Source organism: Ursus arctos, unplaced genomic scaffold, assembly GCF_023065955.2.
Source record: "Ursus arctos isolate Adak ecotype North America unplaced genomic scaffold, UrsArc2.0 scaffold_25, whole genome shotgun sequence".
NCBI lineage: Eukaryota > Metazoa > Chordata > Mammalia > Carnivora > Ursidae > Ursus > Ursus arctos.
Window position 1 is genome coordinate 1,171,320 of NW_026622930.1, and position 26,482 is coordinate 1,197,801.

The 26,482-nt window shown below is 56.8% G+C and overlaps 1 protein-coding gene across 1 annotated transcript; it reads left to right on the plus strand.

Moving 5' to 3' along the window:
• The first annotated feature begins 13,228 nt into the window (after positions 1-13,228).
• On the plus strand, positions 13,229-24,742 carry CDCA4 (cell division cycle associated 4). The gene is made up of 2 exons (XM_026515160.4): positions 13,229-13,280; positions 22,318-24,742. Exon 2 carries the CDS (start codon positions 22,324-22,326, stop codon positions 23,050-23,052), a length of 729 nt encoding a protein of 242 aa, XP_026370945.1. The 5' UTR covers positions 13,229-13,280; positions 22,318-22,323; the 3' UTR covers positions 23,053-24,742.
• Positions 24,743-26,482: the final 1,740 nt, after the last annotated feature.

The following is a 26,482-nucleotide window of genomic DNA, read 5'->3' on the forward strand; positions in this document are numbered from 1 at the left end:
CTCTCTGCATCTCCTCTCTGTCTCACGGCCACATGTGGGCTCCCGTGGCCATCTGGACACCCGCGAGGTGCTGCTGGTTTCCCAGCTGTCTGGCCCCACGTGCTCAGCTGTGGCCGCTTTCTGTCCTCTTTCCTCAGAGCCTGCCCCTCGGGCACCAGGGTGACCAGGCTTCCTGAGAGCCCCTGGCAGGTGCACAAGTGTCCCACCCAGGGAGGGGGTGTCTTCCTGGGTCTTTCCACTCTTCACCCAGAGAAGCTGCCGCCAGCCCCCTGGTCTCCGTACTGCCCTGGGACCAGCGCTTTCAGACGGGAGGGAAAGACCACAGGGGGGCCGAGGTTCGCGGGCACGTGCGGCACCAGCGCCAGGCGAGGGGCCCGGTGGAGGCCTCCGGAGGTAGCCAGTCGCACCAGCCGCTGTGGCAGCCTCCTCGGGAGGTGATGGAGCGGGCCCAGGGCGGCCCGATGTGGGCGGGGCCGGTGTCGGGCGGGATCAGGAGTCTGGAGCCAGGGTAGGCGGGGCTAGGGCAGGGTGAGGCGGGGTCCAGGCTCAGAAGGGGTGTCCTGGAGGGTCTCGTTCCCTGGGGGGTCTCAGACGGTGTATTCAGTGACGGCACAGGGCCGCATGAACTTAGAACATGTGTATGAGGAAGGACGGTGACCACTGAGGACCAGAAGCTCTGTGCTGAGGGCCCAACCCGCTCGGGTGTCCACACTAAGGCACCAACCCAGCCACCGTCCACAGTGTGCAGGGTGCGCTCACCTTAGCCGAGGGGCTGCTGGGGGGACCCCGATGCCATGGACCAGCTGCATGCTGGATGCGGGGGCACCCAGGGCAAGGCCTGGGGGGCAGCAGGCAGAGGGCACCAGGCCAGAATCCCAGCTGGACAGGGGCAGCTGGCGAGGGCGGGCAAGGCCTGGGCCGGTCACCAGGGCCCAGCCTGACCCCAGGCGCGGCCTGCGTCAGTCTCCCCTGCCTGGCCGTTCTCCCCTCCTTGACCACGACTGATGGTATTGTCTTCACTCACTGACCACAGACCTGTCACCTTTCCATCTGACTCATGTTGTTCACGGAAACTTCTCGGGTGAGCAGTGAGGTTGCCGAGTGCTAGTGACCAGACCAGATATCCGTGCGTGAGACCTTCCCTCGCCCACACCCACCTGCTCCCTCACAGGCTCACACACACTCTGGGCCTCGCTCCTCCCTCACACACTCCCTGGGTGCTGAAGGGAGGTCCACCCTGGCAGTCCCGTGATCAGCGCCAGAGGTGGGAGCGCTGAGGCCCTGCAGCGTGGCCCCCACCATCTGCGGCACACCCCCCTACACCCTACACTCCTGGGCTCTTTCCTCAAGTATGTCCAGACAGGGTGGGCTCCCAGGGTAGGGACCACCCTGCTGTTTGCTCACGGCTGCCTTCCCGGCTCCCTGGACAGGTCCTGTGCCTGAGTAGCCCCCTTCCTGCTCCTCAAGGAACCATGGGGGACAGATGGCCATGTGCGTGGGCGAGCACCGTGCCAGCTGGGGAGGCCAGCCAGGCTCACCCGACATTTCAGCGCCCACACGTAGACCGACCTACTGGACCGTTTACCAGACACCCTCCAGCTTCCTGCCCTGACAGACACGCCTGGTCAGGTGCAGAGCCGGGCCCCTCCTCAGTCCTCCCCACTCTGCTGGCACTGCTGGCGCACCCCTCAAGAGAGGCCAAACCGCGGGGCATGTGGCTCAGAATGGGGTAGCTGGCAGTTCTGGGTGCCGTGTCCTCAGTGGGCCCAGAAGGGGTGCAGGTCCCCCACCCGGAAGCCTCCTGACTCTGGGAGGGATGTTGCAGCCCTTGGGGCAGCCATGTGCAGGCCCTCCTGAGGGTGCCCAGGGAGTGAGGAGCGCTGGCCACGGGATGTACCCCAACACGGCGCGGAGGGCTTAGACATGGGTGCACACGCTCCACGGACCAGCTAAAGCAGGGCCCCGAGGACAGCTGTCTGTGGAGAGGTCACTTCAGCCTCGGTCTTCACTGTTCCTGGGGAATGGCCACAGTACCTGCCCACAGGGCCGCTGGGGACACCGAGATCGTGTATGTCCCTGGCCTAGGTGGGCCTGACACGAGGGTGTGCTCAAAGTCAGTCAGACACGGGTCTTGGGGTCCTGCGGGGATGCCAAGTGTCTTCCCTGACAGAGGGCCCTGCGTCCCAGGGGTGGCCCCTGGAGGTGCAGCGCGTGGACACCAGGGGGCAGCACCACCGCAGCACCCCTCTCCCCGCCCCTGCTCTCCCGGGAGGAAGCTGCCCGGGGCCACAGACAGGGCAGGCAGAGCCCAGCCACCTCGGGCGGCCGGCTGAGCCCGAAAGTCCTCTGGGCTCAGAGCTGGGTCTGAGAAGAAGAGGAACGGCGAGCGGCCTTGAGCCCTGGTGACAAGTGACTGCCACAGCTTTGTTGACAGTGACATCAGCCCCCAGCCTGGCTGGTGAGATGCCGCAGGGGCAGGGGTGAGGCTCACGACTAGGCTCCCGGAGGGCGTGGAGGCCACAGGGCAGCCTCCCGCGCCCCCTCCCCCCCCCCCCCGCGCCCTGTCGGCAAGCTCCCCCTCGGACCTGCTTCAGGACAGGGCCTCCTCCTGCACTAGAATGCTCAGAGGGTCACAGGTGTTGGCGCAGAGTGCAGGCTCTCTCTCACGCGGTGCCGGCGGGAATGTAGAGGGTGCCGCTGCTTCGGGAAACAGCCTGGCGGTTCCTCAGTCAGCCACGCAGGAGTCACCCCTGCCCCAGCAGCTCCCCTCCCCGCGCTGCCCGAGGCTGAAAGCACGCGGCCACACACAGCGCGGACACTCACAACGGCCAGAGGCTGGAAACAGGCCAGACAAACTGCTGTGGGTCCCACGGTGGGACACAGGCGGCATCGTGGACAGACCGAGAACAGCGCTGAGTGACAGGAGCAGACACGAGAGGCCACAGCTGGTAGGACTCCATTTCTGTGAAATGCCCAGAACTGGGAAATCTGCAAGGACAGAGCAGAGGAGGACTTGTGGGGCTGGGGTGGCGACCGTGGCAGCGTCCACGGCAGCGTCCACGGCACCACCTGAGCTGATGTCGCGCACGCCTGTGAACACACTAAACACACGGCCTTGTGCTGTGTGATTATGTCTCAGTAAAGGAGTTTGAAAAAATACAGACATGCCAGACTGCGGCCCTGAAGCCCCGAAGGGACAGTCCGGGGCCGCCACGCCGCAAAGGGGGGTGCGCTGAGAACCTCGGCCACCATGGCCGTGAGAGGCCCACATGCAGCCCCGTGTGCGTTGAGGCAACAGGGGGGTAGAGCGGGCAGGGCGGCAGGGCGGCGGAGGGCCCCCCTCCCAGCAGCCTCAGCCCCAGGTGGTCGGTGGGGGCGGGGGGGGGGGTGTCACCAGGGCAGCTGTTGTTCCTGCTGCTCGGGAGAAGTCACCTTCCTCCATCACGATCACTCCTGACTGGCCTGGAGAGGAGCAGCCCTGCCCCACCTACCCTTCCGCCCCTGGGTGTGGGCCCGGGGTGGGCTCTGCTTCTCCACCATCAGCCTGCATCCAGATCACCCAGGGGGCCTGTAAAAGCAGGGATGGGATCCAGCCCCACGCTTTCTGAGTCAGAGAATTTGCATCTGTAACAAGTCCCCAGGAGGTCCTTGTTCAAGTCCACACACTGTGAACCTCTGGTCTCAGCCCAATGCCATCAGAATGGCACGTATCCAATTCTGGCCAGTGAGAGGGGGGCCAGGGATTCACTTTGCCTCCTGGAGGAAAGGCTCTCCCTTTTCCTGGATCTGCTGCAAGGCCGGGTGCAAGGTCCGGAGCTGTGGCAGCCATTCTGAGACTGTAGGCAAAGCCATCAAAGCAGAAAGCCTGCACAAAGGGGAGGGCCTTTGTGTCCTGCACCTACTCATTCCCCGCCTTGGCCTCATAACGGCTAGTGACGCTCCCCTGTAGTCCACCACTGCTCCTGTGCCCCGGCCTGCTCCACTCACAAAGAGGGGCAGCCGTCCCCCCCCAACTCTCCCCTTCTTCGGCTCTTCCACACTGGCACCCCTGCTGTGTCTGCTGTTGCCTCTCCCTACGGTCACACCCACATTTGCTCACACAAGCTGCCTGTGATTCCTCCTTGCAGACAGCAGGCCCCGCTGAGGCTCTCCCCACCACTGCCTGCAATCTTGCTGTGCTTTGAGGTCACAGGTTACATGCTTCTGCACACTTCTCCAGACTGTTCCTAAACATTTACTTGTCTATGTAGGCACCTGTGGAAACTATGTGGAATTGTTTTGCTTTTATCCAACTTTTTGTTTCGAAATAATTTCCAATTTACAGAAAACTGGTACACTTAGTACAAAACACTGTGGACTCTCTCTCTCTTTCCATAGATTCCCCAATTATCCACATGTTACGGCATTTGCCTTATTGCTCACTCTACGTTCCGTGTAACTTTATTTCTGCACCATCTGAGAATAAGCTGCAGACACGACGCCTGTTGCCCTTAACACCTGAGAGAGTATGTTCGGAGCCACGGGGCTCTCTCCTGCATAACCGTGGTGCAGCCTGACAGTCAGGAAATTGCCCCTGACCTGACACGCGCACTGTCTCGGTGACACCCTCTGGGGTCTCTGCACAATGCCCCCTCCTCAGCTTCATCTGTCTCAGGTGCGCTCTGCACGTCTGGAGGGAGGCCCAGTCCTCCGCACCACATGCTGCTGGTTGAGCTCAGCACTGCTCCTGGGGGGTCCCGTCCCCGGGGCAGGATGGCACCTGCCAACACCCCCCTCCGTGGACTTAGCTGGTGAGCTCCTTGCACTCCTTAGGGAATAAGTAGATAGTAAGTAGTTTGTGGGGAGAGAGCGTGAGATTCCTTCGACAAGGCCGGCGTTCCCTTCTGTCTTGGGAATGTCCGGACGGCTGCTTTGCCCGAGGGACTGCTGTCCGTAACTTTCGGTGGGTTCCTGCGTCTTTCAGTTACTCCTCCTTTTGTTTAGACATGTCCTTACCTTCTGGTACAAGACGCTGAGCTCCCTCGGCTTTGGCTTTTCTCCCGGGAGCCCTAGCACCTCTCCACTGAGAGCGGTGAGAGCATGAGCCGGGCCCGGGGGGTGCCCACTGGGTGGTTTACCAGAGCTGGACGGCATGCGCAGGCCTCACCAACATGCACCCACGCACGTGTCCGTATCACTCCGTGTCTGCGTGCGTGAAACTCAGTGTGCTCTGTGACTCCCAGCTGTAGCCCAACACCCGGGGACAGCCTGACCTGGCGCCTTCCTGTCCTCGCACCCCCCTTCCCCCATGAGAACACAGCGCCCTTCCGCACATACTCCAGATTTACCCGTTGGCTCCCCAGTGGCGGTCAGAGGCTGGTCCCCATGGAGGGAAGGGGAAGGAGGGAAAAGGGAGCTGAGTGTCAAACCCCGAAGGGTCTGAGATTTCACCCTGCTTGCAAGTGACAGGTGCGCCTCCATGTCAGGGATGCCGGCCGGAGACCTGGGACACGGGAGCCCAGGTCACTCACAGTGCAGCGGGTCCGTTTCACGCCACAACCCTCGGGCCCAGGTGGGTGTGGTGCACACAGGCCGGGAGCCTGCATCTGGGAACACCAACCTTCTCAGGGCACTGGTGGCAAGCCTGCCCGACCTGGGCCCAGAGGGAGGCGTCATCCGGGCCCTGGACAGCAAATCCGTCCTCCTCCTCAAGGGAGAGGTGATGCTGTCTATCCTCCCCAGTGATCTGCCCACAGCGTCCCTGGAAAGAGCTGCCGAGGCCGCTGCTCAGAAGACAGCAGAGCACGGGGGCCCAGGACTGTCCTCCAAGCAAGTCTGTGCTGTGTCATCGTCACGGATGGTTACACACTCCGGGTGTTGCTGCGGGTCGCTCTTCCTAATCAGCATGCCCGGCTGGGCACCGCGGTGGCAGGGGTGGGCCAGGGCCAGTGACCTGCCTGACCGCCTGGAGCTCCACACCAGGCTTTCCTGCACTTGCAGGTTCTTGGCCCGCTGGTGTCTGAACGGGCTGCAGCTCCTGGCCTTCGGGCAGGGACGGCACACGTGGCTGGACATGGATCTTCATTCAGCCAGCCATCCTTCCAACCTCGCGGAGCTCTGTTCCAGGTGCTGGGGAAACAGCAGGCGGCGCCTGTCCCCGCGGTCTGCAGCCACGCGCCCTGGCGTCACACCCCAGCACTGCCCCTTACTCTCCAGGACCTCCAGCTAGCGGCCTGCGTCACCCACCCACAGGGCATCTGACTGAGAGTCCGAGGCCAGGTCAGTGGCCCACGAGGGTGACAGCCTGCTGACACGTGGGAGCAGGGTGTGCAGGGTGGAGGAGGTCCCGGTGCAGGTCTGAGTGAGGTGGCAGCAGGTGCACTGGCAGAAGTGGGCTGTTCTGCATCTGTTGAGAGGCTGGGAGATTGGAGGGGCTATGAGCAAAAGAGGGTGTCGGGAGGACCCTAAGGTCTCTGGCCGAGCTGCGAGTGGCGGATTGGACCGGTGATGGCAACGGGAAGCTCTGGGTGGGGCTGAGACTTCTGTTTGAGGCGTGTTAGTTTGCCAGCTTCCACGAGACACGGAGGGAAGTGAGACAGGAGGCGTGGGTCTGGGGGACCCTGCTGGCCTCCTGTAGGTCAAACGTGTGGCATGGATCAGGCACGTGGTGGCCTCCTTGGCTGGAACTGGGGTCCTGCACGCTCAAGTGGTGCCGGGCTCCATTCCTGCCGTTGTCGGTTGTCAGGCGGAGGCCCCCACCTCCTGTGGCTGCCGGCCTGCCCGGGGGCTGCTCACTGCTGTGCAGAGTGCCCACACGCCTTCTCATGCGGCCCCTCCCTCCTCAACACCAGCATGGGGGGCGCCCCAGTCCATCTCTTGCTTGGGCCTCTGCGGCTTCCCCTTCTGCTGCCAGCCCCTTTCAAGGGCTCGCGTGACCAGGTCAGGCCCTCCCAGAAGTCTGAGTATGCAGGTCACCCTGCTACATAACAAGGCGGCCACAGACTGGCATCTTGCCACGGCCACGGTCACAGGTTCTGGGTTGGTGCAGGGGGTCCTCGGGAGCCACTGGTAAAGCCACGTCTGCCACGGCACTATGTGAACACGACGGGAGACCAGGGTGTAGACAGAGTATGTGAACACGACGGGAGACCAGACTGTCGGGCATCGACGGGTGTAGACAGAGTATGTGAACACGACGGGAGACCAGACTGTCGGGCATCGACGGGTGTAGACAGAGTATGTGAACACGACGGGAGACCAGACTGTCGGGCATCGACGGGTGTAGACAGAGTATGTGAACACGACGGGAGACCAGACTGTCGGGCATCGACGGGTGTAGACAGCAGTGGTTTGAGGCCTAGGCCCTGGGTGCTCAACATTGGGAGAGGGTAGAAAAGGAGGAGCCAGCGAGGGGGCCCTAGAAGAAGGGCCCAGGGAGATGCAGAGGAAAAGCAGGTGGGGGGCCCCCAGGCCTCTACGGAGTCTGGAGATGGGGCCCCCCAGGGGCCGCTGCGGACGGTGACGGTGCATGTGGAAATAGCCAGCGGCTATCCGCATAAGGAAACCAAGGGCTCCTTCAACAAAATCACAACCCAGCCCTCCAAGGGCGCCCACCCACAGGGCTCACCCTCGGAGGTCGTGCATGGGGACGCAAGCCCCAGAGCTGTGTGTGTGGGGGGTGGCCAGAGAGGACCCCGAGGGCACCCCCTCAGCCACCCACCCAGGTCTGGTGGCATCTGTGAGTTCAGGGACTATGGTGCCCATGTGCACCCCAAGGCTATGCTAGGGGGATGGGCTGCCATGGGCAGATTTGGGGTTCCCGCCCATGACCTTTTGCCTGCCCCTGAGGCCTGGACCCACACAGAGGGGACGGTCCCCCTGCTCAGCTGGGGCTGGCGGCACCAAAGGCAGATGCTTGGCCCTGGCAGACCGTTTCTCGGGGCGCCGAGAGGGTCTGGGCTGTTCACTTGGGCAGGAACACAGAAGCTGGGGAGCTGGGGAGCTGGTGGCAGGGGCGGGGGGATCTGTACAGGAGAGGACAACATGGTCCCTGGACAGAGACCAGGCATAGGAGCAGTGCAGGCAGTGAGTGGCCAGCAGGGGCTGGGGGTGCCAGGAGGAGGCCAGACTCCCTGCCCCACGCCCCCCCGACCTGCCCCACCTTCTCTTCCAGGGAAGCCGGGCAGGCTTCTGTTCCTGCAGCCGACCAGAGCCGGCGGTGTGACGTGAATCCGCTTCCACCCTTCACGTGGCGGCAGCTCTGTGAGCGACCCCTGCTCTTTACAATACAAATATCAAACGACGTAGAGGAAAGCATCTCCTAACGTCATTCTACTCTTTTGTAGACAACAGAGTCCAACGAAGGACCTTCCAGGGTTGTGGATAACTAAGGAGGTCTCGTGGGAAAAGTTCACCCGAACAAGGCGTGATTAAATGAAGTCCGCTTGTCCAAGTGTAAGTGCAATTCTAACTCTGGCCGCATCCAAAGGACTGGGTGATGCCACCAGATGGGTGAGGTCATAAGTCCTCTGACTTATTTTCTTCGGCATCAAAAGTGTCCCCTACCCAGTGGGACCCCCTCCAAGAGTGGACGAGAGATCCTGGGAAGGGTGGTGGGGTCTCAGGGCTGGGGTCCAGCGAGGGTCCACGCCAGCAGGTGGGCCTGGAGCATCTCTGGGGCAGGGCCACTTGGCCCACGGCCTCGGAATCTCCTCTGTGACTGGGCCTGTCACCTCCCCACCACCCCACCTCTACCCGTGAGACTGGGGCAGACAGGTGGACCCCAGAGCATGGTCGCCGCTGAGCCCCGGTGTCACAGAGCGCGGTGGGGCAGCGGGGGGCTGTGGCTCCCCTCCTCCTGCCTGGAGGTGGCTGGGCACATGCTCCCTAAGGCTCTAGGAAGGGGCTCTGCTGTGAGGCCCGGAGAGCCACATGTGTGGTTTCATTTATTACAGAAAAGACTGGACTCTTGGACCAGGTCATACACACGTGTGGTAATTGCAAGGGTCTCGACCGACCGTGAAGCCCACAGCCAGTGCATCGCCCGAGACTGGGGACCTGGGGGATGGCCTGCTGTGGACCCTGCCTTCAACGCCTCAATCACCATAGTTATTGGAGCACAAACAGAGAATGCTCCCAACGGGAGCGTTCTCAACAAAGGTCAAGCCCCTGCACTCAGATCAAGCATGGACAGTCCTGGCATCCCAGGAATCTCTCTGGGCCTCCCTGCATCCCCCCATTCCCCTTTCACAGCACAGCCCCACCTGCTTGGAGCTCCGCACCTGTGCAGCCCACGCGCACTCTGGCGTCAGGCTTCCTTTTCCGTGCGCAGCCGTGGCCGGGTCTTAGCCGGCGGTGTGCGTGCTGCCATATGCCCTGCTCATTCTCCTGCTGGGGCACTTGGGCTGTTCTCAGTTTGGGGCTATAATGGAGGCCCCCCCTTTTTTAAGGTTTTATTTATTTGACAGAGCAAGAGACAGCGGGAGAAGGAACACAAGCAGGGGAAGCTGGAGAGGGAGAAGCAGGCTCCCAGTGCAGCAGGGAGCCCTACGTGGGGCTCGATCCCAGCTCTCTGGGATCATGACCTGAGCCGAAGGCTGTTGCTTCACCGCCTGACCCCCAGGCGCCCTGAGGAACCCTTCCATCGATATTCGTGTGCAAGCGTTTTTGTGAACACATGTCCATGCCTCTGCTGGGCACGCCCCTGGCCGCAGGGCTGTGTGCGCCCCTGCCCTGAGGGTCTCCAGAGCATCTGTCCCGACTCACGGGCGTGACTACCCTTCTTGAGGACAGTGTGGGCTTGCCCCCTGCCCTTGGCTTTTCCATACAGATTTTAGAACCAGCTTGTCAATTTCCAGGAGAACAAGTTAGGGTTTTGATTGGGATCGCACTGACTCTACAGGTACGTTGGCGAGAGCCGCTATCTTTACAATGGGGAGCCTTCCAGTCGGGGACCTGGCATAGTCCCCAGCTTGTCTCTGACGTTTGTGCACGGTGGTTTGCGCTCTCCCGGGTACAGCTCTCGCATACTGGTTAGATGCATCTGGTGCTGATGGTTTTGGTGCTTTGCAAAGGTATCATTAAAACATTTTTTAAAATTCTGTACTGGCTTGTTACTTGTATATAGAAACAGGGCCATCTGACGGTTGTGCCTAATTCTTCATTCATTTGACCCATTTATGTGGAGATCTGCTATGGATGGAATGGTGTCCCCTTCCAGTTCCTATGTTGCAGTCCCGGCCCCCAGGGTGACTGTCTTTGGAGGCAGGGCTTTCTGGAGGTTGCTAGAGCTCCTAGGGCGGGCCCTGCTCCCACGGGACTGCTGGCTTCAGAGCAGGGCAGCTCTCTCATCCTCCCACTCCCTCTGCGTGTCAGAACCTTCCCTCCAGCCTTCCAAACTTCAGAGCCAACAGAAAACAAATCATGCGAGTCTAGGTCACCCATCTGTGGGTGACCGTCCACACTGGCTAGGACAAGATTCTTTGGATTTTCTACATTCAAAAACTGATCTTCTGAGAATAATGATCCCAGTTCCTTTCAAATCCTTGTACCTTCTACTTGTTTTCTTGCCTGTTTGCCCCCCCCCTCCCCCAGGCCTTCCCTCATGATGCCGGGTAGAAATCTGCCCCTAATTCCTGATCATGGGAGGCAGCTTGCACAGTTTCACTATGGCACTGCTCACTGTAGTGTTTCCTGTAGGTTTTCTGTAAATACACTTTATTTAGGTGAAGGGAGCCCCTTTGTTGTGTAGCAAAAAAATGAACCTTGCCCTAGGAGGTCTGGTCTCTGCCCCTGGGACCTGGGAGGGGATCCCCAACCCCTGGGATGTTCTGCCTCCCAGTGGGACCTTGGGCCATTTGGTGTGGAAGCCCTGTGTGGGGGAGGGGGGACACCCGGACCCTGCCCCTGCAGGACTCTCGTAGTAATAAACCACGACCGCAAGTATGAGTTCTTGTGAGTTTGGTCAGTCTTCGTAGTGAATTATTGAACTGACGGCGGTCTTGGTGGCCCCCAGACTTGCTGTGGTGTCGGAAGTGAGGGTGGTGTCGTGGGCTGTTCCTAACCTTGCACTCGTGTACTCAGTTTGCTCGGTATTTCATCATGAATGGGGTTGAATGTTATCAGGGGATTCTTGTCCACCTGTGGAGATTTCCAACTATTTCTTCATTTTGTTAATGTCATGAATTATTTTGTTTCATTTGGAATGGTAACCTTCTGTTTCCTGGAGCAACCCTAACTGCGCTGTGCTTTATCTTCTTTTCTGTGTATCGTGGGACTTTGAGTTGCTAATATTTTTGGAACTTTCAAGTGTGGATATGAGTGCGATCAGCCTGCAATTCTTTCTTCTGGCCTCCTTTCTCAGTGTTGTCATCGGGGGTTATGCTGGCCCTTTCATTGAGTTCCTTCTTTATTATCCAGAAACCTTTGTGTGAGGTCAATGCTATGTCCTCCATTTGTTCATTTTGATACATTCCTGTTCTGTCATTACTTCTCGGGAATAAAATGCTGTTTCTGAAAGTCCGAAAACTACAGTATCAGGGTCACCCACGAGTCTATTATCTGTAGGGGTTTGGTTTTTTTTTTGCCTTGTTTTTTCCCCCACTTTTTGGTCTTCCGTCCCGATAATCCTCTTCATTTTTCATTTTACGACGGACATTTTGGATGAAAAGAGTGACGGCTCTAGAAAACAGACTCACTGCAGAGAATAATTTTGATTTCTGCCAGCCTGACAGCAGGAAGCGGCATCCAGCGCATCGGGAACAAGCAGCGCTCTTCTTCCCGGGCCGAGGGCCCTTCCACTAGGGAAAGGCATTTTCCCTTTTGCTCTGAACTGTGTTAATATCCTTTGCCCAGTTTCTATTGGTTTGCTCATCTTGCTTTCATTTGTCGGGTATCTGTGTATTAAGCAATTTATTCTTTGGCATATGGGTAGGAACAAAAGTTCCCCCCCACTTTTCCACTGTTTGTCAGGTGAACGTTTACATTTGTGCGAGTCACAGCCCATAGTCTCCCCCACCCCCAGCACTGCAGGAACAGAGGTGGACTTTCTACTTCTCCCCTCTCACCCCCCACATCTGTTCTCAACAGCAATGCTCTCCAAGCCCCACTCAGAACCTGCCCCTCTTCTGCCCAGCGTCCAGTGGTCTCCATCCCGTTCCTCCCCCCATGTCACCTTCCCCAGATCCCAAGGCTCCTCCTCTCCAGCCCAGTCCCTTCCCTGTGGTGTCTGCACGGGGAGCCCACCTCACCTGGGCTTCTCCCGACACCACTCATCACCTCGGGTGGCACACAGGCCTGTTGATTTCTTTAGCCCCAGCACATGACACAACAGAGCCCAGAGGCTTTTACTTGCTCAGCACGGCAGCCCTGGACTGCACTCAAGCAACGTTGCTTCAATTAATGGACTCAGGACTTTGTATTCTACTTAAGACCTTTTTCCACTAAGAAATTATTTTTTAAAAAACCTCCCCTGCTTTGGGCTTTCATGGTTTCATTTCTTGCATGTAAACCTGGGAAGTCCCTGTATTGACCCCAGGCTGTCCAGAGAGCTGCTGCCCCCTCCTCCTCTCCCCTCCAGTCCACAGTTGACTCCCCTCCGCTCCCCAACCTCTTCCTTCCTCCCCCTCCTTCCATCCCCTCCCCTCCCCTCCAGCCCACCGCTCTCCCACCCCACTCCCCTTCCTAACATCCCTCTCCCTTCCTCCCCGCCCCTCCCCTCCCCCTCACCGCTCTAACTCCCACCCCCCACTCCTCTACCTAAGGTCCCTTTCCCCTCCCCTCCCTTCCTCCCCGCCCCTCCCCCCCTCACCGCTCTGACTCCTCTACCTAAGGTTCCTCTCCCCTCCCACCTTCCATCCCATCCCCTCCCTTCCAGCCCACCACTCTCCACCCCCACTCCCCTTCCTAACTTTCCTCTTCCTTCCATCCCGGCCCCCTCCCTTCCAGCTCACCCTCTAACTGCCCTTCCACTCTCCCCTCCCTTCCCAATCCTCTCCCGCCACGCCCCGCTCCGCTGGCCCTGCGCAGGCGCACTGGAGCCGCGCGCGGCGACCTGGGAGCGGGAGGGGGCGGGGCGATCAGGGCGCGGGCCCCAACGGCCAACGCGGCCGCGCGGGAACTCGCGCGCCAGGCCCCGCCCACGGTTTGAACCGGAGGCCCCGCCCCCGCTCTCGGCCAATCGGCGGGCGGGGCGGCCGGCGCCATGGCGACCCTTTGTGGGCGCGGAGCGGCCCCGCCCCGCCCCGCGTGGCCCCGCCCCTCCGTCGGCGGCGGGCGCGGGCACAGACGGCGGCGGCGGCCAGGTGAGCGTCCCGGCGCGGGCGGCGGGCTTTGTGCGGCGGCGGGCCGCCCTGGGCGCCCCCGGGGCCGGGGGTCGGGGGCCGGGGGCCGCGGCAGGGGAGGGGGCGCGACGCGGGGCGGCCGGCCGGCCCGGCGGGTCTTCCGGCGCCCGGGGACTCGCGCTCGTGCGGCCACAGCCCGAACTTCGGCTGCCCGGTTCTGTGTGAACCGCAGAGCGGTGCCTGGCCCCGGCCTGTAAGCGCGCTGGGGGTTCCCTGGGAGGGAAGCGCGCCAGCCGGGGCAGTGGGCGGCGGCGCCGCCCCCCAGGAAGCCCCTCCGCCTCCCCACCTGGGGCCCGGGTCGGCGCCGGCCCCGCCTGCCGAACCCCGCGTCGGGCCGGCCGGTGTTTCCAGCGCTGACCGGAGGGCCCCGCGCTGCCCGCCGCGCCCTCCCCCTCCCTTCCTCGGGGACCTGTGGTGCGCGGGCCCCGGGTCTCCGTAGTGCTCTGGATTCCTGACGCTGAGTGCGGGGTGCATCCGAAGTCCTTTAGCGAAGCTGGGTTTTGCTGGTACTAGAACGCCTTCCACAATGGCCCAGCCAGGGGCACCATTCTCTGGAACCCTGGAGTCTGCTGCGGGCTGCAGGCCTCTGAGTGTTCACTTTGGCTCCTTTTCCTTTGTTTCTGCGTTTTAATTGCTATGAAAAGGAACGTTAAGGATATTTTGCAATGCTTTCCGTCTCCTGTCCTGTTGTAGACCCAACTTCTCTCTAACTGGCCAGGGAATATCAGGGAGCAAATGATGACAGCCTTGGATGGTCTCCTGCCCTGCTGCCTCCTGTGCAGACCAGCTGAAGCTGCCCAGTGCAGGGGAGACGGACATCGGGGAGGGCAGTGGGGAGTGGGAACAGGAGAATTCCCAGACCCTGGCTGGTAAACCGTCTTCAGTGGGCTCCTTGTGCCCTCATGCTATGCCACTCAGGTATGTGGGAGGGAGCTTTGCTGTGACCAGGAAAAGTATCAGAACCTCTCTTCCAGAAGGCAGAGTCAAGCTTAACTCCACACATTTTCAAAAGCTTATTGTCTGTGAAATAGGATTACCAGGAAAAGAGCTTACCAGGTAATAGTTTGCTAGGAGATGCTCTGGTCCAAATGGAGGGTTTCCCAACTCTGTTTCCTCTTCTGGTGGCCCTTGGGTTGCATGCACAGGACGTCAGGACTGAGTTAACTGTTCTTTAAGAGAAGAGAAAAAATGCCTGCTTACAAAATTAAGTTTAATATCTTATACACTTCCTGCATATAACTTTATTTTCAAGTTTTGCCATGTTTTACAACTGAAGTTGAAATTCAGAATGAAAAGTCAGTTATGAACCTTTTCTAGAAAGAATGGCAGGTTTAATCTTGGAAAGATGGCTAGGAAGTTTTTTTCAGCTTCCTAAGGGAACATGTTTTCAGGCAGAGAAAGTTTGTGTATTTCATTGCAAGTAACAAAGTACCTGAAATACACTTTTTTTTTTAAGAAAAAAAATTTTTTAAGGTTTTATTTATTTGACAGAGACAGCCAGCGAGAGAGGGAACACAAGCAGGGGGAGTGGGAGAGGAAGAAGCAGGCTCCCAGCGGAGGAGCCTGATGTGGGGCTCAATCCCAGAACGCTGGGATCACGCCCTGAGCCGAAGGCAGACGCTTAACGACTGCGCCACCCAGGTGCCCCTGAAATGCACTTTTTAATAATAGCTTAAGGAAAATTTCAGACAGTGAAGATGAGCCCCCACAGGTGGCCTCCGAAGCAGCCCTTCTCAAGACTTCGGCACACTTGCTCTGTCTTCCCGTTATCCTTTGATGGGGTATTTCAAAGACAGTCTGATCATGTGACAGAAACTGAGAGTTCATGTTGATTTGCCTGAAAAACCTGAGTGATCACGAGTGTGCTTGGTGGTGGCTGAAGGTCGTGGTGACAGGTCAGGTCAGAGCTGAGTCTGTCTCCTGTTCTCCAAGCTCTCCTGCTTGGAGTCTAGGGATTGCTGGCCACAGGATGTGCAAGCAGCTGCAGGAGAGGGAGAGGCCACTCGCCATGAACCGTGGGGAGTCCGCCTGGCTGGAATCCCCTTTGTCTTGGGGGCACCCTGATGGGACGGGCACAGTGCCCCTCCCTGGCTCCACCTACCACCTGGGACCCTCAGTCTTTCTGTCTTCTCCAGTTTTCTCTGTTTGGTCAGCCCTTGGTCTGGAGGCTGCTGTGCTCGGACCAAGGGCTAAACACTAATGGCCTGCTTGTCCACTGACATTGCAGGGTTTTGAGCAAAACACTGTTAACCTTGAGGAGTTGATGGGACTCAGCAAGACCTTCTGGCTGTCTGTGGAGTGGATGGAAGTGTGTGATCCCTAATGCTTTTTTGTTCAGAACTGAATGGTGAGTCAGGCTCTGCAGTTAGGACAGCCTGGGAAGTGTGGGGTCAAGTGCCCCAGACCACCATCATGGGCTGCTCAAGGAGCTGTGCTTGGGGTCTGTGTGCCCACCTCCGCTGCCTTCAGAGCCGTACTGTTTGCTGTGTTTGTCCCAAACACAAATGTCTGAGGAGGGCCATCCCCACCGGCCACTTCAGCCTGACGCATCACCCCGACTCGGCTCTGGTGACAGCACCTTGGCTCGTGGGATTGGGTGTGCTGCCCTTGAGCTACTCCTTCTCAAGTCCTAGGTCTGCCAGCATTTTCTTGTACTGAGTGCAACAAAAATTAACAGGTGCTCAGGGTTCAGAACATTTGAAGGGAATAATTAGAGTGACTTTGAACACATACTTGTCCTGGCACGCCGAATGAGATCCAAGCACTTAGCGATGCATGGGAGACAGTACCTAAAATGGTTTAGACTTAAGTTAATGTGGTAGCCTCCCCCCATCAACTTATGTATTTTTCTTTATAATCAAGGTATCATTTCTTTTTTTTTTTTTAAGATTTTATTTATTTATTTATTTATTTATTTATTTATTTATTTATTTATTTATTTGACAGAGATAGAGACAGCCAGCGAGAGAGGGAACACAAGTAGGGGGAGTGGGAGAGGAAGAAGCAGGCTCATAGCGGAGGAGCCTGATGTGGGGCTCGATCCCATCACGCCGGGATCACGCCCTGAGCCGAAGGCAGACACTTAACCGCTGTGCCACCCAGGTGCCCCTGGGTATCATTTATTTCTTGCAATGCAGTGAGCAGTTACTAGTGGTGCAGTTCGGTGAATCTCACCAATACCGTGCTCCTGTCTAGATGGGGTGAGTCTCCATCGACCGTGCCTGCTCCTCTGCTGGCAACCATTCTGCTATTTTACAACTTAGGTTAGCTTTACCTCTTATAGAAGTTCATAGAAATGGAATCATATGGTACCTATTTCTTTGTTCCTGCTTTGTGATTAGGCATAGTATCTGAGGTTTGTCCACGTTGTTGCATAGATCAGTGTGGATTGTGTTGCTGGGTAGTGTTCCATTGCCAGACACACCACAGTTACCCATTCCGCTTGCTTATTTTGAATCTGAAAATAATGTTTACAACCCGGGGTGGTGAAACAGGTTAATGGCAGGGGCCTGGAGGATGGAGCTGGGCTAATGGCTAAAGGGGAGGGGAACTGACCAGCAAATGTGAAAAAAATCCATCCAGCAAAACCTGGTGGACGGTGACTTGATGGCGCCTTCCTAGAAAGCAGCGTGATGGTGTGTGTCACGTGCCTCACGGATGCTCCTGCCTTGCCCTAGTAGAAACGCTGCGGAGTCACGTACTGCCAGTGTCCGCCCCCAGAGTCGGACCGCCCCCAGAGTCGGACCCCAGCATCACTGTCACTGGGGAGACTGCGAGCGCTGTAAATGCAGAGAATAAGGCTCAGCTCCTTATAATGTGTTTATACCTGAGGGTCACCTCGAGGCTGTCCGAAGGGACGTTCAGCGTTTGCGTGTCATGGAAAATGTGATACGAAAAGCAGAGCTAGCAGTGAACTCTCGTGCACAGAGGAGAGCTGCTTAGGGAGATGCTAGGCAGAACCTGCGTTGTACCTGGTTCTCTGAGGGGTCGGCCACGGCGATCTTTTGTCTTGTACTTTCTGATGCTCTTCCCAATATTGTATGGTAAGCTGCGGAAACGAATGAAGGCACCTGAGGGAGAAGAGCAAAGGCTGTTTATTGGAACAGCTGCAGCCAGGAGTGGGTCACCTCCTGGCTTGGAGACGGATACTTGGGGACAGACCGGGAAGTGGCAGCACTGCCCACTGGAACCGTCTTCCAGGGCCGGTGATGGGGATTGCGGGCTGGGGAGGCGAGCAGCCCTTGTGGTTTCGTGAGCAGCACGTTTGGATTTTTCTAGGAAGTGGGGACATATATTAGGGAAGCCGTCAGTTATTGATGAAGGGCTGGCCCTTGGGGGTGGCTGTTACAGATGCTATCGGCTTCCTGGGCTGTGATGGAGATAGAAGTCTGACTTCCTGGTGTTAACCTTAAAAATGAAAGTCAGTTATTTTACTAGCAAAAATGGGTTTATTTGGGCATAGCAGGTGTGAAAAATTGGTAAAAGGACATCTCGTTTAGAATGGCATCAGGAGGCCGGCAAGGGGCAGCGCTCCCGCCACGCACTGACCACTGCAGACCCAACAGGAAGACACACCCCTTGCTCATGGATACTGTGTTACCATCCCAGCAAGAGGAAGGAAGGTTTCCTCCTCCCCTGGCAACAGCCCAGCCAATGAGAGACAGTCACGGCTCAGCCAATGGGAGAGAGTCCCACCCAGCCCATGAGAGACTATCATGGCCCAGCTAAGGGAAGGCTGTCCCAGCTCAGCCAATGAGAGACAGTCACGGCTCAGCCAATGGGAGAGAGTCCCAGCTCAGACAGTGAGAGTCCTAACCCAGCCAATGGGAGACGGGTACGGCCTAGCCAGTGAGAAACGCCTATACTTAGAGCTCCCAGTTTACTCCAATAGACTTTCCGTTTACATCAGCCCTACCTCTCCCCCCATAAAAACGCCTCCTCTGCTTTGTTCTGGGGACTTGAAGCACGGTTTTGCGGTGGCTTGCTTGTACTTGTTTGTAGTTCTGTTATTCCCAGGTACACTCATCTTTTGCTGGTGAAATAACTGGCAGTTTTATTTTTAAGGTTAACAGGACGTGCAAGCTACGGCAAAACCATAGGCAAATCCATCAAAGGAGAGTAAGGAGGGAGATGGGAGGACACGAAGCCCTTGGAGAAAAGTAGGAGTTGGGGGTGAGGGTCTCCCACTGGCTGAGTTGCAGGTGTCCGTTCCCTGTGGGAGATGCAGTGAGCATATTTCCTGGTGGGCCTGTAATTGACAGTGAGTGGTACTGGCCCCCCCTTATAGCTTCTCCATTTAGTGAGGTTTGCCCTTTAGTAATTTTCATAGCTGGTTGCTGCAGGTAAGGGGTTGGCGTCCTGGATGGCTCTAGCCGGTATCCTGTGTATATTCAGTCTTTCAAAGCACATATTAACAAGGGCCCTCCCCGGGCTTTTCCTGATGTGATGTGTTCCTAGTGCTGTCTAGGGCTGGTGTTGCCCGTACCAGCTATGGCTGGGCACTGAATTCAGCCTTGGTGCGAGAGGCTCCCACTGGTCCGTCCACTCATGTCTTGGGCTTTCTGAGGACCCTTCGAGGAAAGGGAGGTGGGGCCCCAAGGAGTTGGGTGCTTGGTGTGGCATCTTGATCTGTGCGAGCTGTGGGTCTCTCGCTGCTCCCAGCAGCTCTGGTGTTGCTAACCGACCTCGCTGTGCGGGACTCGCGGAAAGGGTGGCTCCGAGTCATTCTGTTGATAACTTGGGCTTCGTTATGTTATCTGAGTGAGTTTGGTTGGGCCCTAAATTAAGTCGGTTGTCATATGGTTGGACTTTTATTATTTTGTTTTTTTAAAGATTTTATTTATTTATTTGACAGAGATAGAGACAGCCAGCGAGAGAGGGAACACAAGTAGGGGGAGTGGGAGAGGAAGAAGCAGGCTCATAGCAGAGGAGCCTGATGTGGGGCTCGATCCCATAACGCCAGGATCACGCCCTGAGCCGAAGGCAGGCGCTCAACCGCTGTGCCACCCAGGCACCCCTATGGTTGGACTTTTAGATTTGGTTGAAAGAAGATACTAAAAGACAAAGTAAAGTGACTTGCCACAGAGGAACCCTGGAGACTTAATTTTTTTCCCCAACACAGGGTATCTTGTAGTTTGACATAATCTCATATTAATTCTCAATATACTTATCAATCTTAAGCAAGTGCTTTTTACACAAGTATTGACAGAAAAAAAGCTGTGAAAGTTGAATTTGCAGCCACAACAAAAACTTGAATCATTTTGCTACCAGTAGTGAGTAAAATTTTTTTCATGTGTTTGGTGGTAAACCCTTTCATTCATTTATTTTAAAATAACTGATAAGTGTGTGGCAGATGTTCTGGTAGAAGTGGTTGGTGGTTTCAGGCTTCAGAGTTGGTAAGTCAGACCTGTTTGCTGTTCTGGGGAAAGTAGTCTGGGAGGGGAATAAACTACAGTTACTTAACATTTTAAACTTTTTAGTTTGAAATAATTAACAGATGCACAGGCCACCGTGAAGAAATGACGTGGAGGTACACCTGCCTCCCCAGTGTCGGCATTTAAATAAGATGCATAGACGCATGTGTCTTCTGTGTGACTACAGAGCTGAGTGAGATCCTGTGTGCACACACGTGGTTCTGTGCAGAGCACATGTATAGCTTCATGGACCCACTACACCCACCTCCTGTCTAGGTCGTGGTAGAATATTCCACATATGTAGTGTCCATGTGCAACAATTTGAGATTGGCTTTCTCCCTCAGTGTAATTCCCCTAAGACCCATCCAGGTGGGGTCTCTAGGGCACGCTGCCCTCCTGCTGAGTGGCAGTGTGCAGCTGGTGCCTTGAGTGGGTCACACACTGCCTGGTGCTGGGCTATGTTTCCACTGGGTCATGATGGGTAGAGCTGCTATGAACATTCTTGTGCAGGTTTTTCCATGAAGGTTGGCTTTCATTTCTTTGGGATAAATGCCCCCAAAGTCACTAAATTTTAAAAACTTCTTAAAATGTTAAATGTATAGGGGTGAGATCAGTGACATCCAAAGGAAACCCTGGGGACAGGGGTCATTTTTCTGTCTATTTAAGCATGTGGCTGGCAGGAGTGAGTCCTCAGAGGAGCTGCTGGCAGGGGTGCGAATTTTGGGGGCCTGAGCACAGACAGCACAGGCGCCACTCCCACCCCATCCTGGTTCTCTGGGAGCCCCTAGGCACACCAAAGTAATAGGCCAGCAGCAGTCACAGAGCCACTGGATTGATTTTTTTTTTTTAAGATTTATTTATTTATTTATTTGACAGAGATAGAGACAGCCAGCGAGAGAGGGAACACAAGCAGGGGGAGTGGGAGAGGAAGAAGCAGGCTCATTATGGAGGAGCCTGATGTGGGGCTCGATCCCACAACGCCGGGATCACGCCCCGAGCTGAAGGCAGACGCTTAACCGCTGTGCCACCCAGGCACCCCCTGGATTGATTTTTCTAAAAAAAAAAAAAAGGAAATCCAAAAATTTGCAAATTTAAAAGACAAACCCTCTTTTTTATTTTTTTAAAGATTTTATTTATTTATTTGACAGAGAGAGAGACAGCCATCGAGAGAGGGAACACAGCAGGGGGAGTTGGAGAGGAAGTAGCAGGCTCCCAGTGGAGGAGCCTGATGTGGGGATCGATCCCAGAACGCTGGGATCGCGCCTGAGCCGAAGGCAGACGCTTAACGACTGAGCTGCCCAGGTGCCCCAAAAGACAAACCCTCTTTATGAATAACTCAAATTAATCACTTGAAATAAGGGGCGCCTGGGTGGCTCAGTCGGTGAAGCATCTGCCTTCAGCTCGGGTCATGATCCCAGGGTCCTGGGATCAAGCCCCTCATCAGCCTCCCTGCTCAGTGGGGAGTCTGATTCTCCCTCTCCCCCTGTCGTTCCCCCTGCTTGTGCGCTCTCACTCTCTCTGTCAAATAAATAAATAAAATCTTTAAAAAAAAGTTACTTAAAATAAAGATGTTTAGCTACTTTACGAACTTGAGAAGAGAGAACTGGATGCATCATGGCTTACCTTTGTTCTGGAAAGGGTAGTCGTCCCACGCTGCTTGCAGTATGCCCTGAGAGCTGGCTCCGGAGCCCTCCTGGTGCCTGGCCAGGTGGTGCAGGTACCAGGCCGGGGCCCAGACCCTTCCCCCTCTGCTCTTCCGTTCTCCAGAGATCTCTCAACCTACAGTCAGTTCAAAAGAGCAGTCTGCTCACATTCTGGCTTCTGAGAGCAGAGATGTGGGGAGCCTGCTATGTGGCATGAGACCGGTGCCACCCCAGAGCCTCTAGGTACCCCCTAACCTACCCCAAGGTGTCTGGTCCTCCAGCTTGCGGTAGCAGCTGGCCCCACCTGTACCCGGTGAGGCGGAGTCCCAGCTCTACCCTGGAGGAGGGGGGACAGGGTTGTCTAGGGAATCAGCCCAAATGTTGTTCCTTGCCCCACCCTCCCCAGCCCAGGGTGTTGCCAGGACCCTGGGCTGTGAAGGCTTGGGTCCTCTGGACCCAAGGGACACATTTCGGCAGGGCTGTGGCAGCCCTTGTAGCGTTCTTGCTGTGAAAGCCCTGAGGGGACAGTGGCAGCCCGTGGCTGAGACCTAGGGTTGTCAGCTTGGGCACAGGCGGGTGGCAGCAGGCAGTCCCGCTTCCCCCACACTCTCCTCCCTTGTGGGCACCAATGCCCAGAATCTGGATGTAGAGTTTCAGCCTTGCTCTTTACAAGTGTATTTCCCGTATTTGTAGTCCATTTATCTTTTCTGATGGAGTCCAGGGGCTGGGGGCGGAGGGTGTTGTGGCTGGTTTAGAGCTCTGTGGTGTGTCAGAGCCCTCCCAGAAGCAGGGGCCCCGTGGGCTGTGGGACCACAGCAGTGGCGTTACTGCAGCTGTCCCCCACTCCCAAGCCCATCTTTGACAGTTGCAGACTGGGTCTTGGGGCAGGGTCTGCTGGGGACTCTGGGATGTGCTAAACGGCATCCTCCTTGCTTTCCACAGGGCACGATGTTTGCACGAGGCTTAAAGAGAAAAAGCCCCGAGGATGGGGAGGACATGGAAGGAGGGCTGGCAGGCGCCCGGGCCACGCCTTCCTACAGCCTGCAGCGCCAGTCGCTCTTGGACATGTCCCTGGTCAAGCTCCAGCTGTGCCATATGCTGGTGGAGCCCAATCTCTGCCGCTCGGTCCTCATAGCCAACACAGTCCGGCAGATCCAGGAGGAGATGAGCCAGGATGGGACCTGGCGGGTGGTAGCACCCCAGGCGGCAGGGCGGGCGCCACTGGACCGCCTCGTCTCCACTGACATCCTGTGTCGCTCGGTGCGGGAGCAGGAGGGGGAGCGCCCTGCCCCTGATGTGGGAGATGGCCACACGGCAGACCTGGTTCCAGGACTTGCCGTGGTCCCCTCTGCACAGGCCCTGAGGAGCCCGCAGAGCAGCCTCTGGGAAGTGGACAGCTCTCGAGAAAACAGAGGCGGCTTTCAGAAGTCCCTAGATCAGATATTTGAAACGCTGGAGAATAAAACCTCTGGTTCTGTGGAAGAGCTGTTTGCAGACGTGGACAGCTCCTACTACGACCTGGACGCGGTGCTGACAGGGATGGTGGGCAGCACCCCGTCGGCCCACGCCAGCGGGCTCCAGGCCTTCGCCTCCGCGGCCGCCCCACCTCCCAGTTCCAGCTGCAGGTCAGATCTGGGCGAGCTGGACCACGCGGTGGAAATCCTGGTGGAGACTTGAGAGGGCAGCTGTGCCCTGATGGGACACCTCGCGGATGGATTCATAAGGCATCCAGAGTGCTTGGCCTGTGATGCTCACTGCCCTGCATCTGCGGGCTCAGCGCCTGGTTTGGGCTGGTCGTCTGAGCCAGTCTGACATCCCACTGGCCTTGGGCGCTCGTCCCCTCGGTCCTGCTGCAGCTCTGTGGAGGGCTCGAGTCGCCAGCTCTGTATCCAGCCTGGTGTAACTTTAGATAGCTGAATTTTTTTAAATTAAGTTTTGTATGTTTTGGGCAATATTTTGTCTTAAGATATATTTTTAAACTTTTTATACTTTGATCTTTTTAGATTTTTTCAGCTATTTTCTTAAAAGTATATTTTTTCTATAAACATTTTCTGCTGCTACATTAGAAACTTATAACCTAACAGTTGCAGTGGGTGTATTTCTTTCTTTAAGGTTTAAATAAGGACTTTTTTACATGAAGCTTCACTCCATGTAGTGTACCTAGATCGTGAATTTTCACCTGACATTTGTGTGAACCGTCTCCTGTCCTCTGTGACGATTAGAGCACCTTGCACAGCCCCACCTTTTCTTCTTGAGTGTCATTACCAGATCTGCTGTGCCAGCCCTGTCGCCTTATTACGTGGGGATTTCGGGAGGTTTTATTTATGCCTATTTATATGTATATGTTGGAGGCGAAGGTCAGGGCCCCTGAAGATCACGGGCACCCCAGGTGTCTCAGGCGGTGCCTTCGGAGGATCTGTCTCTCGGGGCCCCTCTTGTGTGGTTTTCCCAGCACAACGGGCCTCTTGTTGGAAGATGCTGCCCTCCAGCGTGCCTGGCCACTGTAGAGGGCCCCCGACTGGGATGGACATTAATCAAGAGAAACCTCACCAAAATGGAGTGGGGAGGCCTGAAGGGGGGCTCTCGCTCCGTCCCACTGGACATCAAGGATTGTCAATCACAGACCCAGCGGAAGAATCCTCAGCAGGAAAGAGTTAAGTACAGGCCCCATAGGAAGAGATGCGCATTGCATCTCCCACCACAAACTGCGGGGGGCAGCACCTCAGCCCCAGAGGAGCCCTCATCACCCAGGACTCCCACCCACTTCTCTCCAGCTTCCTCCTTTCTCCATAAATAATGTTCCTCTCATTTGTTTGTTGGACTTGCCTATGGTTCTGCCGTAGCAGGTTGCAATTCTGTTATTCCTGAATAAACCCATTTTACTGGTAAAAAGGTCAACACTAGCCTGGCTGCTGGACCCACATTTGCTGGGCTGGTGTGCTCAGAGGCCGCCATGTGCCAGGTGTGTGTGGAAAGGGTGCTGGACTGGAGAGTGCCCATGCTTGCTCTGGGACGTAACTGTGAGGTTAAGTCTATTAAATCTGGACATTTGTCCTGTATGACTTCTCAACCCCGAGGGTGGTTGACGGGGTTGGTGGAGCAGTGCCGCTTAAGTGAGCTTTGGGGTACCCTGCGTGCTCCCCGTGACCCTGCCCTGGACACTGGGAACACCCACACCTTTGATTTTTCTCACTGGTTTACAAGTAAGCCTGCACTCTCTGCCCCACCTCTGCCCAGCTCCTGCTTGTCCTGCTTTTTCTTCTTTACCCAGCCCTTAGCCAAAGCTGTTTCCTTTCCTGCATAAGCTCTTTCTTTAATATCAGCCATGTACCTGTTGCTTTATTAAAAAATCACCCAGCAAACAAAATGGAAATGTGTTCATTGTCAGCTACACTGTAATCCTTGAGTGGATCTTTTTTCCTAGGTCAGTTCAACTGGATTACCTATTTCACTTGCATGTGTTAAATCGGCGTTTTGCCGAGCACACAGGCTTCGTCGTTCAGCACCCGCTCACTGCCCCAGTTTTGGGGCTGGAGGGAGGGACAGTGCCCTTGGAGGAGCCAGCAGCAGGCTGAGACTTCCACCGGCTGCTTCCTTCAGATTCTAAGCGCGCTTTCTCCTCGCGGAAAATAATGTCTCTGTGTTTTAATAAACAGTAAGCCTGAAACTGTGAAAATTGGTAAAAGGACACCTTGTTTAGAATGGCATCAGGAGGCCGGCAAGGGGCAGCACTCCCACCACGCACTGACCACTGCAGACACAACGAGAAGACCCAGCCCTTGCTCATGGATACTGTGTTACCATCCCAGCAGGAGGAAGGAAGGTTTCCTCCTCCCCTGGCAACAGCCCAGCCAATGGGAGAGAGTCCCAGCTCAGCCAATGAGAGACTGTCATGGTGCAGCCAATGACAGATGGCCCAGCCTAACCAATGAAAGATTGTCATGGCCCCGCCAATGACAGATGGTCTAGCCTAGCCAATGAGAGACTATCATGGCCCAGCCAAAGGGAGACAGTCCCAACCCAGCCAATGAGAGACTGTCACAGCCCAGCCAATGAGAAGCCTCTATACTTTGAACTCCCAGTTTGCTCCAATAGACTTTCAGTTTACATCAGGCCCCTCCTCCCTCCCCCCCATAAAAGCGCCTCCTGGGCGTTGTTCTCAGGACCTGTGTGTCTGTGGTTTTCCTTAGCTAGCTTGTCCTGGGTTGATATTCTCGGTCTTTCCCAGAAACTATCCTCTGCTGGTGAAGTAACGGGCAGTTTTGTTTTCAAGGTCAACAAGCACCTTGTCTCTGTATGATTTAAGAATTACATTTTCGGACTCAGTAGCTGCAGCGAGCACCTGCCAGATGTCAGAGAAGAGCAGTTGGGAGAACCGGTGCGCTCAGGACCGACAGCCGAGCGGGGCCTCCGCCTGGGGTGTCCCCACCTCACTGACACAGCTGAACCCTGAACTCCTCCCTGCTCCTGCTGGCGGCCCTTCCTTCCCCCCCTTTGCTTTTCTGGCTGCCTCCCAGCGGCCCGCTTCCATTCCAGGGGCTCCCCCCCGTGGGACGCCACACGCCCACTTGGTCCCCGCCAGTTTCAGGAGCCAGCCCACCTGGCTGCCCTGGGCAGGGCCAACTCTGCAGGCCCTCTGTCATCCCATCCGGGCTGGCTGGTGGGCACCTGAACGCGGATGCCCCTGGAAACATCTGAGGGCTTCCAGAGAGGTCAGAGGCAGGTGGGCAGTTGCTGGGGACGGATCTAACCTGCAAGTGCAGGACTCGGTCTGTCCCAGCTCCTGGTCGGCCACAGCACGCTAAGACCGCTGTCTTCACCCCGCCTCTCCTGCTGCCTCTCTGGTGGGGTAGGGGAGCTCTGTGGTTCTGGGCTCTGGGCAAAGGAAGCAGGGTTTGAGGGCAGCAGGTCTCGGCTCCATGTCTCCAGCTGCTACCGAGCGCGGCTGAGCTTCTGCCAGCCCTCCTTAGTCAGGAGGAACTTCGGGTATGCCTGCCGCCCGCTGCCCCTGCTGCCTTGGCTTGTGGCTCGAAGGGCAGGCAGGGCACCATGCTGCTGCACTGGGAGCCTGTGGACGGAGGGGAAGCAGGTTTGAGGCATGGAGCTG

Coding starts and splice junctions, on each gene's coding strand:
- CDCA4 (XM_026515160.4), top strand. CDS start 22,324: ATGTTTGCACGAGGCTTAAAGAGAAAAAGCCCCGAGGATGGGGAGGAC.